Source organism: Olea europaea, chromosome 22 (assembly GCF_002742605.1).
Source record: "Olea europaea var. sylvestris chromosome 22, O_europaea_v1, whole genome shotgun sequence".
Lineage (NCBI taxonomy): Eukaryota > Viridiplantae > Streptophyta > Magnoliopsida > Lamiales > Oleaceae > Olea > Olea europaea.
Genome location: NC_036258.1, coordinates 12,859,715 through 12,873,998, shown reverse-complemented (window position 1 = coordinate 12,873,998; position 14,284 = coordinate 12,859,715). Strand labels below are relative to the sequence as shown.

At 34.7% G+C, this 14,284-nt stretch overlaps 1 protein-coding gene across 1 annotated transcript in view; it reads left to right on the top strand.

The window, feature by feature from the left end:
- The window catches only part of LOC111371172, an 89,194-nt gene extending 76,291 nt beyond the window's left edge, over positions 1–12,903 (top strand). The window contains exons 4-6 of the mRNA XM_022993077.1: positions 9,027–9,175; positions 12,150–12,313; positions 12,462–12,903. Of these exons, the coding sequence (XP_022848845.1) occupies positions 9,027–9,175; positions 12,150–12,313; positions 12,462–12,619 (471 nt within the window). The 3' untranslated portion in view covers positions 12,620–12,903. The remainder of the gene's footprint in view (positions 1–9,026; positions 9,176–12,149; positions 12,314–12,461) is intronic.
- The last annotated feature ends 1,381 nt before the right edge of the window (positions 12,904–14,284 follow it).

Genomic DNA, 14,284 nt, shown 5'->3' with positions numbered 1-14,284 from the left:
AAATCGGAAAAGCAGCAGAAATTCAGGGGGAGAGGGGAAGGAAGATGAAGGATACACCAAAAACCAATCTCAATTCATTATAATCATCAAACTGTCTCGACTTTCCAGTTACCAACATATAAATGACAAAAGAAAACCTAATATTTACGGGCTTGGGCCAAACCCACTAGACAATTCTAATGAAATAAAAAGACATCAATAAAGAAAACAAGAAGTAAAATAATTGGGCCGATGTCCACATTAACTTTTCCGGGGTGGGAGAAAAACTCGACTCTGTCGAGTGGACAAATCACAAAAGCTGCAATCAAGTTGATATCCAAAATGCTTTTAAGTCATGCCACGGAGGATGATTTTTTTGACGAACCAAGTATTGAAAATCAATAAATGATGACAATGTCATTTGCAAATTATCCCCAAGCATATGATCTGACCAAGATGAGCAGGGCGAAGGAAGATCTTGCTAACTCCTATAAATTTCCAATGAGTCTGGATCACTCTGTTGAAGTCTCCTTCTCGGGATCCATGTACCATCATAATCAAGTCGATCCATCCAACGAATAAAAAATCACTGAATTTCTCTATCATTAGTCTACACAATCTGATCATTTAATTTAACGTCAATCTTATCCTTACATGGTGTGATAAGTGGTGTTGGAGTAGAAATAACAAAAGATTCAGTGTAGAAAGTCTCATGTAGAGGTAGAAAATGACCATTAGAGGGGTTAAAATAGCATTTGTAAGCAACGAAGTCTTCAACAGTTAAAATAGAGTGGTGGCCAAAATATGATAAAAGATCAATGACACATGCATTTGAACCAACATGCTTCAAAATTTCATAAGGACCAGCACTACAAACTTGCAATATAACATAATCCCCAATATTAAATTCAAAGCTTATGCAAATCAGCTTGAAGTCAATATAATGCATTATTTGCTTCAAGTTGTTTATTGATCTTAATATGCAAGTTATGAAGATGTGATACAACTATCTCAACTTAGATAGACACATGAGCATGTGGGGCATGGGAATAAGGTCTAAAGTTTTCCTAGGTTCATAACCATGAATAACTTCAAAGGGCCTCGTACTTATAGATCAATTCACAAAATTGTTATATGTAATTTGCACTGTTGAGAGGATCAAATCTCAATTCCTAAGATTTTCCTTGAAAATGGCATGATTACACAAGTCATCAGTTCCTTTGGGTTGGGTAAAAGTATGATACAAAACATTTGACTGAAAGGTATGGGGAACAAGGGGTACAATACCTAGATTCATAAGAAAAGTCTGAATACCATCTAAGGGGGTGTTCTCACTATCATACAATTCATCAAATTCTTCAAGTTTAGGTTTATAGTTTTTATCTTTCAATCGCTCATCTCTTATATTCTTTTGTTCTTCAATGACTAAGACTTGACTAGGACATTCAGAAGAGATGTGATCAAAGTCATTACAGTTGAAGCATTGCAAGTTAGATGAAACTCCTGAAATTTCAAAAAAATTACTCTTATTTTCCAACACATGAGGAACATTAGACGGAAAAAGTCTTTTGATAGACTTAAAAGGAGGCAAGGATGACGAGATTGGTGGACAATGGTAATCGCGATTTCATAAGGAGTACTGTTAAGTAACTCATAATCTTGGGCTAAAGAGTAAGCGTGATCAAGAGTAGTGATGCCTCGAAAGAAAAGCTCAAGCCTAAATTCATCTCTTAGACCTTGTATAAATCTATTCAAAATCAGGGTCTCATCCTCAACAACATGACATTTCATTTGAAATTCTTCAAATTGAGCAATGTACTCAATTACTAGCCGATTCCCTTGTGTAAGGGTGTTCCATTGGGTAAAAATTCATGATCTAAGTAACCATCAAAAGTAGGAGTATCTAATTTAACGTCTCTAAAGAAACGTTCCTTATGACGAGGAAGAAAATGGGTACCATGATGACCATGGCCTCGCTCTTGCTTACGAACTTGATCCCTATCCTTACGATCGTATTGAAAATATTTTTGATCGCCTTGTTGACGACAATATTGTCTGTTGTGGGACACTTCAGAATTATTAATGTCAGTCGAATGAGAAATTTGATTAAAATTATTCAAACTAGCGACTAGATCTCTACTTTTTTCACAAGTAATAGCTATCTCGGTTTGGACAACTACTAATTGAGTTTGTAAGTATTGCTGGCTAGTGGTAAGTTGAGCTAATTGTCTAGTGAGTGCATCAAATTGTGAAGGGTCTATGTTTAAGTATTGAAACTAGAAGTGACAAGACGAATAGTCGACCACTATGCATGCACTGTAGTAGCAACTAAATGACGTGCAATACAGAGATCAATGACTATTCAACTACTATGCATACACTATATAATAGTTAAATGACGTGCAATAGAGAGATCAATGAATAATAAATGCAAGCAATGGAAAATAGCAACTTGAATCCCTTTTTTTATTTTAAATTTTGGGGTTAAATAAATCCAAAGCAAGCTAATACTGTCGGTACATGTAAAATAGCAAAGCAAGGGTCAAACATTAGTCAAATTCTCCAATCACGTTGATAAGTAGAGAACAATGGCAAGTCAACTTACTCAATAATTCCTTGGGGTTTAAGGCTAAAATTATGAAGATAACAACAACACAAAGAATTAAATGATGCACTTTAAAATGAATAGTAGTATAGACCAATAATAATTAGAGATCGAGATCTCCCTGTTGTTTAGTTGCATAAATTGCTGAGGTGTGGCCCCAGTTATGCTCGTGTCCTTTCTTTCGTGTCAAATGTTTCAGCTCTTGAAATCACCCTAGTTATTGTTTGAGCAGTGAAGTAGTAGGTGATAGATGAAAAGATGTCGTCCTGGCATAATCAGTGGTGTGGTGGAATGTTGGAGAAAAGTAGAAGCAAGGTGGTGGTGGTAGTATTTGTCCTCTATGGGTTTGGAATAGTAAGTGTGGCACGATTTGTGGCTGGGACTATGCGATAGCGGTCTTAATCGTGGTTATTGGTTGGTAATGCGGTGGTGAGTGCGGGCTGGTTGCTGGCTTGGCGGAGGGACGACTTGAGAGACGATAACGAGGGGTGGAGAGAGGAGAAGGAGGATTCGAAGGTCTTGAGAGGGGGGAGCTGGTTGGGGAGGTCCTGGTGAAGGAGAGGACCTCGTGGCATAGCTGGTTGTCAACGAGGTAGAAGTCTTCCTGGAGCTTTTCAATACGGGAGGCAGAGGAGTCGGAGGATAGAAAACAACAGAAGAGAATTGGGCAGGGTTGAAATTCGAGGAGAGGAAGGGCTGTGTGGAATTGTGTGGGCTGCCAGCGAATGACGGAAGAAGGCGGTTATGTCGTCGGTTGCCGACGATGACGGAAGTAGGTGGTGGAGTACTATGTTGAGAGATTCAAATTTGAAGGGGACGATTGTTGTGATTTGGGCTGAGTAATGGACTAGGTTGAATTGGGTTAAATGATAATGAGATTGTGTAGTTGGGTTTAAGTGATAAATTTGTAGGTATTTGGGCTTCTTGAAAATAGTGGGCTTTAGGGTTGCCAATTTGTAAAGAATATGACAAATCATGAATAGCAGCAAGGAATAGAATTCGCAGCAGGTATAGCAATTTGAAATTCGTTTATTTTTTCGAAACTGATGAAAATACTAAAAAACTGAATTTTTTGGGCGTGAATAGTACGATGAATAGTAACACTTTTTTTTCACTCTTTTTTTTTTTTTTTTTTTTGACTAACTGAGAAACTGGGAAAAGAAGAAATTGCTGCCACAACAAATTCTTTCTTTGTGCTACTCTAGGGTTTTCGAGCAACTGATCAATGATTCGCAATCATGGACATGATGGGTGTGTGATTTTGTGAAGATGGGTGGAAAAATTTCTGGAAACTAATTGAAGGAGATTTGATGGATCAAATGAAGAAATACTACCCAAGTTTAGCTCTGATATCAAATTTGATGTATGATAAAATAAGAAAACAGCAAGAAAGAGGAGAGGAACCAGAGAGAATGGGGAAGAAATTTGAGAAGAAGCAAAAATTCGAGGGAGGGGGAGGAATGAAACGCCAAAAACCAATCTCAATTCATCATAATCATCAAAGTGTCTTACAATTCCAGTTACCAACATATAAATAACAAAAGAAACATAATATTTACGGACTTGGGACAAACCCAATGAAATAAAAAGATATCAATAAATAAAATAAGAAGTAAAATAATTGGGCCAATGTCCGCATCACTTTTCCTCTTAGTTTTATTACAAAGTTAAGGGGTATTTTCAATTGAGATTTTAATGAATTTCATCGGTTTGATAATAAATTCACGTGTCTCCAATTAAGATTGTAATGGATTATAATACATTTCAGTAAAATCTAGATATACCATGTTTGGGATTTTAATGGATAGGTAATCCATTAATATCTAGGTGTCTCCAGTTATCATAAATCTATAAGGATTTAATTAATAAATGAATTTTAAAAGATTTAGATGTATTTCAAACTTAAAAATACACATGATAAACTCTTTTGAAATTTCAATTTTTTTAATGAGACTTTTACTATCTATATGGAAATCAATCCAAATTCAAGAAATTCATCAAAATTTATAATATTTTTAATCCATCAAAAAGTAAGGAAAAATTATTGATCTAATTACAAAATTATTTTATTGAGAGATTGTATAGTTAAAAATTAGTGTAAAGAAACAATGATATTCAAATAATGAAAGAGCGTACAATGCCCTTGTTTGGGCTCTATTTTAATGGTGTGTTGGAAAAAATATATTTTTGGAATAGTATTTTTTTGGAGAATGTGTGATTAAAAATAATGAAAAATTTTGAGGTTGTGTAAAATATTATTTTATTAAAGAATATGTGATTGAAAAGAAAAAAATATATTAAAATTTTAATGAAGCTAAAATATTTTTCAAAGAAAGATTTGTAGTATGAATATTTGATGCATTTTTGGATAGATTCTTCGAAAAATGTGCTGCAAAGAATTTTCGTACGTGCTTCACAAAATAATATTCTAAAACCTTCAAATTTTGAAAAGTTTCAGTCGATGGACGGAGGTCTAGCAATGAAGTCAACCGTAAATCTACGGCAAAGCAAAACACCGTTACCTCACGCACCAATCGCAAATGTTCTTGAATTGAAGTCGTTCTTGTTATTTTTAAAATATATTTTTCTCTCTTACACATAAACTCAATATTTTCTTTATTTCTTATCACACATTCTCAATCAAATAAATATTTCAAAATGCATTTTTGAAAAAAAAAAATAATAAAATAAAATGGAAAGCAGACAAGTTCCAACAAAGGGGAGAAAAAAACACTCGAGAATGTATAGTCTCTATAAAACCATAACTACAAAAATCCCAGAAATTTCACAGAGACCCACGAAACCCTCGCTCTCTCTCAAAAATGCCCCTCCAAAACCAGATTCAGTGAAGCCATGGCCTCTTACTCCATAGTAGAATGCGGATCCACGGTAGGGCCCAATACTCTTTCGCACCTGATTGACTCCAATTCACTTGACTTATGCTATAAGCTGCTTGGCTATGTTAGAAAATTGCGTAAGGAATCTGACCTGTTTGTTGAAACGAAGTTAGTTAGTATGTATGCCAAATGTGCGTCACATGAAAATGCATTTGAAGTGTTTGATGCAATGAGTGAGAGGAATTTGTACGTATGGTCTGCGATAATTGGGGCATGGTCGAGGAAGAGGAAGTGGGGTGAAGTAATGGAGCTTGTTTATTCGATGATAGAGATTGATAATATTGTTCCGGATGATTTTTTGTTTCCCAAGATTTTACAGGCTTGTGGGAACTGTGGTGATTTGGAGACGGGGAGATTGATTCATAGATTAGTTATTAAATGCAGGATGAATAACCAAGTTTGCGTGAATAATTCAATTCTCGCTGTTTACTCAAAATGTGGGTGGTTGAACTCTGCAAAGAGGTTTTTTGAAGGAATGGAGATGAAGGATACAGTTTCTTGGAATGCAATAATCATTGGTTATTGTCAGGAAGGCTAGATAAAGGACGCATGCAGAATGTTTGATTTGATGCGTGAAGAAGGCATTGAGCCAGGTGTTGTCACTTGGAATATATTGATTTCGAGTTATAATCAGTTGGGGGAAGTGTGACATTGCCATGGAAATGGAAATGATGAAGGAGATGGAGAATTGTTGAATCATGCCAGATGTTTTTACTTGGACTAGTGTGATTTCGGGGTTCGCACAAAATAATAGGAGGTTGGAGGCATTGGAATTGTTCGGGGAGATGCTTCTGTCTGGAGTTGGACCAAATGAGGTTACACTCATGAGTGCTATCTCAGTTTGTGCATCTTTGAAAAATTTAAGGAAAGGAAATTCGTCTGGTTGCCAGGAAGGTGGGGTATGGTGAAGATGTTCTAGTGGGGAATTCACTTGTTGATTTGTACTCCAAGTGTGGGAAACTTGATTCTTCTAGGCAGGTGTTTGATATGATTTTGGAGAAGGATGTCTATACTTGGAACTTGATGATTGGTGGATATTGCCAAGCTGGATACTGTGGGAAAGCCCATGATCTCTTTATGAAAATGCAGGAATCATATGTATTACCAAATGTCATTACATGGAATGTGATGATCACAGGTCACATTTAAAGTGGAGATGAAGATCAAGCTATGCATCTTTTTCAAAGGATGGGGGTATTAAGCGAGACAGTGCTTCATGGAATGCTCTTATTGCTGGCTACTTACGGCATGGACAGAAAGATAAAGCATTGGGTATCTTCCAGCAAATGTAGTCTTTTGGTGTAAAACCCAATTCAGTTACTATTTTGAGCATCTGACCTGCCTGTGCAAATTTAATTGTTGTGAATAAGATGAAAGAGATCCATGGTTATGCCTTGCGTAGCAATTTACTGTCTGAGCTTGCAGTTGCAAATTCCCTATTAGACACTTATTCCATCTTCGGGGAATATCATTTCTTCAAAATCCATGTTTAATAAAATGTCAACCAAAGATATCATCGCCTGGAACACATTAATTGCTGGTTATGCCCTGTACGGTTGTACATATGATGCAATCCAGCTCTTTGAACAGATGGGAAAAGAGGGATGTAGACCAAATAGAGGTACATTAGCAAGTATGATTTCGGCTTACGGTCAAGCTAAGATGGTTGATGATGGGAGATGTCTTTTCTCTAGCTTGCCGGAGTATTAACATGTTCTACCTTGTCTAGATCATTATGCAGGAAAAAAAAAAGTAAATTTACTTGGTCATTCAGGGAAGCTTGATGAAGCATTTAAGTTCATTAAAGATATGTCTGTGGAGGCTGATGTCTCCATCTGGCATGTTGTACCCATGGAAATGTTAAATTGGCAGTCTATGCTGGGGAGCAGTTGCTTGAACTTGAAACAGAAAATGCCTTGGTTCACTGGTTGGTTTCACAGCTATATGGTTTAAGTGGGATTTCCCTGAAATCTTTCAAAATGAGAAGGCTTGGAAAAAGAAGCGATCCTAAAGAATATCTAGGATGTAGCTGGATTGAAGACAAAAACATAGTGCTCTCTTTTGTTGCTGGCAGCCATCATAAACTAGATGATAAATTTCTACTTTCTTTTCCAAGGAGTACAGAGGTAAAAGCCAAGGAAACAAAGTACCGTGATATGCTTAGCATTCAGGAAGAAGAGATGGAAGAAACCGGAGGAGTTCATAGTGAAAAGCTTGCTTTGGCTTTCTCTCTCATCAGATATCCTCAAACACCTCGAAGTATACGGATTGTCAAGAACCTGAAAATGTGTGAGCATTGCCATAGGGTTGCCAATCGGTCTCTAAGACGCATGGGTTTGAAATATACTTAAGTGATTCGAAATGCATACACCATTTCAAACGTGGGATATGTTCTTGTGGCGACTATTGGTAGATAAGATGAATAACGTGGGATATGTTCTTGTGTGTGTAATTGACATATTTTGTCCGAGAATTTGGACATAGTCGTTCACCCAAAGTATTGTGGATGGACGAAGGACGTCATTTCGTCCATCTGCTATGCATCAAATGGTGAAAAGGATGGAGGAATGCATGCTCTTTTCAAAGTGTATATATCCTATAATGCATATATCATCGTTCTTATTTGTAAAATGGAAAGAATACATATTTCATTTTAGTGATTGATATTTCATTCTTTCAATCCTCTTGTTCGCCATCCATATTTGTTCATTTGAAATTGGAAAACAAAAAGATATATCCATAATTTCAATTAAATATGTCAAAGACATTATGAAACTAATCACAAAAGTGGGAATGGTACGAGGGTTTATTGAAAGCTTGAAGCAGGGAGTGGAATTACTACAATGTTGTTGCTTGGAGAATAGCCAGATTCAAGGATGTGTAACACCCCCCCAGTGTCTCACTCATGGACTTTTATTTCTCATTTGTCTAAAGGATCAGCTTTTAAAGTATAATGGATGTGCATCATTTGAATTTGAACTGAGTGAAAGCTATTTTTTTCTGTTGCCCCATTCATGACTGTACAGAAGTTACTATCTACTTGACACTTACTTTTAGTGTGTGTTTGAACCACATTATTTTGAAAGAATGTATTTTGGAATAGTAGATTGATAAAGAATATGTGGTCAAAAAATGAAGAAAAATTTTGAATTTGCGTGTAATATTATTTTATTGAAAAATGTGTGGTTGAAATGATGTCAAATCATTATTTAAGAATGAATTTTTTTAAAGAATGCGGCTCAAACAAGGCCTTAGTAAATGATCTTATCAATACACAAATTTATTACTCCCTATGAGTTTCAGTTGTCCTCGTATTGATCACTAAGAGAATTGGAAGCTTTCCCCAAACCACCTTTCTCACCAATGAACTCCTCAATTTCAATGTAGTGGCACTTTAAAGGATAAAATACCTTACCGTTTTTATGCCTTTGCTCTTTTAATATTTCTGTCCATTTCATAGTTTCTTCAGTGTTCAGAATTTCTTAAGTTCTCCATGTTTTTCCCCTCTTCATCTTACATTGGTGAACGTTTTTATCTGCTTTTAGGTTACATATCAATGCTTTCACTGGAAGAAGGGAACACTGTTTGCAGATGATCAAGGTATCTACAATAGGTTGACTTGGTGGGAGCAAATAGAAAATGGCAAGCAGCTCACTCCCAATAGGAAATTATTGACTGTCGCTCCTGTGGTGCTGTAAGTAGTCCTTCGATCTCCTAATTTTATAAATTGGAATGTTTTGGCTCATTAGTCTTGTCGGTGACCATTGCCTTCTGTCCAGTTTATTTCAAAAGGTATATATCTGGATTAAATCAATTTATGGGCGCCTTGGTATGGATAATTGATAGAATAAAGTCTTTGAACTGTTGCCAAGCAATATTGACGTATGGATTCTCTCATCAGGCTTCAAATGCTTAATAGTTACATGACTTGCATAAAAAACTTGATTTCACCCACAGAACTTAAGAATGTAATATATCCAGCATTGAGCATTGAGATTCTATAAGCCTGTGGATAAATATCCAGTGCTTATCAGATATTTATTGCATGCCTTTATTGGCTAGTGACATAACTGATCGAGTTGGTGAATGCTAGGTTCATCTGCAATTCATAGTGTGTGCATGAACTTTTACTTGCACAAGCATCACTTGTAATAATTTAACTCTAGTTTGCATATCCATATATTATTGTTTTTCATTGTATTGCCGATGCCCCCCCGACAGTAAAAATGAAACGGTTGATACCAATTTTCTAGGGAAGCTTCCCACAGTTCAATGAAGTTAAGTTTAGAAGCCAAAAAAATCTTTTGTATAGTCTATGTACTAAAAAGTCGTGAAATTCTTATTCTACAGACAACAAATATTTACTCTGAGATACAGCCTCAGGAAGATGAGGTTTTTTCTGGTTTGTTCAAATTTCTTTTCCAGGTTACCTAGAAGTTCTTGATCTCTTAGGTAGCCTTTTATTGACATACTATTTTTTTTTTTCACTTGCTACTTTGCTGGGGTATATCGAAAAAGGCTTTGTTTGTCTGTTTATTTATTTATTTGTTTCTTGATAATTTCATTAGCATAACCTGTATTTATTTCGCGACGTTCCTTATATGATTATTTTGTTATATTTGATGACCATGACATTATATTCCTAGTGGGTTCTTTTGGCCTAGCATGAATAATGCCTTGGTCATAATGACTGAAATTGAATGATATGGAAATGACCTCAATTTTTATGCTCAAATGTTGCTTGTCGATTGCTCTTTGCTCATAGATAGTGAACTAATCAAATTTTATGAAACACTAGCAATAATTTTATATTTTTGGTTCTACTGATGATTTTTTTAGAACTTCTATGGAAGCTTTATGTAACATTGCTTCAAAAGACGTTTGAACACAGAGTTTTGGTATATTCCATTTTTATTTATTATAATTTAATTTGAATTTTCTACATAGTTTTTCTTTGAAGTCGCTCTTTCTCTTTCTCTCTCAAATGAATGAGGTATTTTGTGCTCTTATGATTATGGAATCATCAAAAGATTAATACTTGTACTTCATGGTGCAAAGTATACACACACTAAAGGTAGATATATATTTTACCATATTCGGTATTTTGCATGGTACCTGTCACTTAGTGATCACTATGATAGATCTCTTTTATTCATATTGTCTTTTGATCTGGAATAGTCTTTGTGCTTCTTGTAGTTCTCGATTAATAGAAACAGGTACCAAATTTGCAAAGAATAACAAGATCAATATATATTAACTAGACACGAAATATCATTATATCAAAAAGTGTTCAACATCATTACTTGGAGCTTATTGATTCAATTCGTTCTTGATTAAACTATGCAAGTGATGTTAGCATAATTCAAAGCCTTGTTGCAATGCAATTATATGTGAAAATCTGGTTTGTGTGTAATTCATGTTATTTTTTCCCGAACAGACCATAGACTAGTATTAGATTATTTGACCTTATCGTGATTAGTTTAATATTCAGGCATCAAATATGATTTAAACAGTCACATATTCTTGAAAATTTTCAGTAGTAAATTTGATTCTTATTTTGGCAACCAAACATTGCACTTGATTTTAAAATTGTGTATTGTGAGGCTAATTTTTGTTACTACTTTGAAGTTTCTAAGTATTAATTATTCATTATATAATTTGTACTTCTTGTGCATGGTTGTTTTGAACATATACAAATGAGGATTGAGGGATTTAATGTTTCTCTTTCGTCGCTGATTACTTGAAATTTTGCTCAAAGTTTACTAATGAAATCTCATTTGAGAAAGTTTCAATAGTTAGAGTAAATATTAGTGGGTTGAACATTTTTGTAGTTTGTAAATTAATGGAGCTCATTTTGAGCTTATGCGAAGCTGCCTGAGCTTGACTCCAATTTGGCTCGGTCAGAGCTCCTTTTTGATTTGACATGCAAATGACTCTAATCAAATATGAACTTATTTTTGAATTTTCAATTTGTAAAGAAATCATGACTATATTTTTGGCTCCACCTTGACTTGTTTAACCTTTAGGCCATTTCAAATCCTTACCCACACAAACCCTATTTTTTGTGTCCCCAGTGCCACAACCATCACCTCTTACGTAGAAGCTTGATACATGACAAATGAATAAATGAACGAAACAAATCTACGACATTGTCAATTTTATAGTTGGGCCTTAGCTAGCAAAACCTCTGTTTTTGAGGGCTTTAATATGTAGGATATAATAAATGGAGAAAATGCACACAAGGTTGATACTTGATACTTTATTTGATATAAACAATTTCACAGTGTTCTGAAGTGTTGAATTTCCGACTCGTTAACCAATTTTAAGCTGCATATTGACCATCCTCTTCAGCCCATTGGTTAAGATTGTTGTATGCTGACCTTTGCCTTCCATTTTCATTCATTTCTGTTTGCCTCAGTCAACAATTTGATTCTCAAGGGCTTTGCTTACTGTTTCTTGCCCATAAAACAAAAGAGGTGCTTAAGCTTTATTTATCATTCCTCTATAATTTATTTCAGCAATCGGGTTGATAGAATATCCTTTTCTGATTTCACGAAAGAAATATATATATTGTTTGTTGTGCATCTGGCGGTTTTTGACTAATCACTTTCAGCTAAATTTCTTTGACTGGAATCTATTTATGCTTATTTTATCGTTTCTTATTGCAGATATAGCCTCACACACTATTGGCTATCAACACCCTATGCTCTTCTTCAACACACTAGCAGTTTTCATTCTGGTTGTTGCCAAGTTTCCACATATGCACAAAGTTCGTATATTTGGAATCATTGCCGACCAATGAGCTCACATCCATTAAATAAACCCATTACAGGTTACTCTCTATTATGATATCTATTATGATATGTTGATTGTCTTTTTGTTTCTGGTATCCTTTTACACTCATTATCATGGTTATATTCCCGTCAAGCATGTTGATTTTTCCGAGTTCTAAGCTATGGGAGACCCTTTTTGTTTAACAGTGAAGACTATGGTGTGGTGGGCAATACACATTATCTTGGTAGACTTTTCGGATGAAGTTCCTATAAAATCCTGGGAGAAGTCTTCACTAGAGCACGTAGATGAACCTTCGTGTCTTGGAAAATACGTTGGTCCAACTATCTCGGTTTTTAACATTTAAAAATAAAAAAGTAAAGCTCGTTTTTGTATGGGTTGTCCCGAATTATGATTTCTTGGAAAGTGCCCAATAAACACGCATTAATTTTGATTTTTCCTCGATGAATGAGACTAATGTGAGGCATATGTTTGGTATACAGTATTTTGTTTTTTTCCTTTGATGGATAAACTCCAGATTCTAAGCAAAGAGAATGGTGGATTACAAATTTAGTATTGATTAGTGATTAGCTGTAAAGAAATCACTGCATATGGAGAGCAGTGATTGTTTACTATTTAGTGGTCGTTAAGTTGCAGAACCACTCTCTACCTCTAATATAGTGATATGAATTAACATGCTTTATGCTCAGCAAGCACATTGTGAAATCTTGACCAGTCAACACACTCAAGTCTGTGCCCCACATTCCTTTTATTTAACAATTAAAGTATCAAAATTAAGCTGTTTGTGTAGGGAAAAAATACACCTTGCTTTACAGATGAATAGGTGGCAGTTTTTTAATGGCTGAATTTATCGTATAAATTTTGTTAAGTGGTGTGAGATTTTGTCAAAGTGTAAATTCTGTAAACCAAATAGTAAAAAAAGGTGTACATGTAGCAAAACTGGTGCTGCTACAATTTATGTAGCCCTAGCCCTTGATTGTGCACACCATGTTAAAGTGCATACTTTATATACACACACGAGAAAAGAATAATTGAAGAAAAAAATTGGAAACCACTAAATACGACACCAAAATAGGCCTCCATGAGATTTTATGATCTTGGTCACTTGTGATACATTACACTAAGGGCTTATTTGATATGGAAAAATTTCCATGGATTTTCCATTTTTCACATTTTGAGTTGTTTGATTGTAACAATTTTTCATGGAATTCAATTTACCTTCACGTGACCTTTTTCTTTGAATTGGTAGAAAATCAATTCTCACATTAGTGGCGGACGCAGACATTTGAAATTAGTGGGGCATGATCAAACTTATTAAAAAATTATGTATACTATATGAACACATAGGTGATCATCGTCATAGATTCATAAATCTCATATATCTGTAAATAACAATTCTCAAAGAATTCCAAATAATCTCACATATATGATGAATAACAATTTTCAAATTAAATATCGCAAATAACAAAATGATTTCAACTCACTCTCTCAATTATTCGATCATCACCGTAACTCTATTCTAATAAAAAAAAAAACCCAACTACCGTTATTGCCCAAATCTGATTTTTGGCACTTAAAAAAAAAAAAAACTTGAAATTTGGTGGGTCAAGTGACACACCAAGACCATAAGTAAGTCCGCCAGTGCCCACCATTTTGGTGAGAATTGGGTTTTTCTTTTTTTTCTTTTTTTTTAAATCAGCAAGGGAAGCAAATTCTATCCACAATTGTAAAAAAATTATCCTTTTAATTGACATTTTTCATAAAAAACAAAGTCAAACAAAAATTAAAAAATTCAAAATTTCAACATTTTTCAGGTGAAAAATTATATTAATCAAACACATTTAATTAATAATTCCCAATATAACAAGTTTTAGGTATTTCAATTCCTTGAAATTCATTTTCTTTCCACCGAAATTTTATTCTTACAATCAAACGAACCCTAAATAATATTTATTTGATCGAGACTTTATTTTTCTTTCTTTTTCAAACATATATAATCCTATTATCAAAC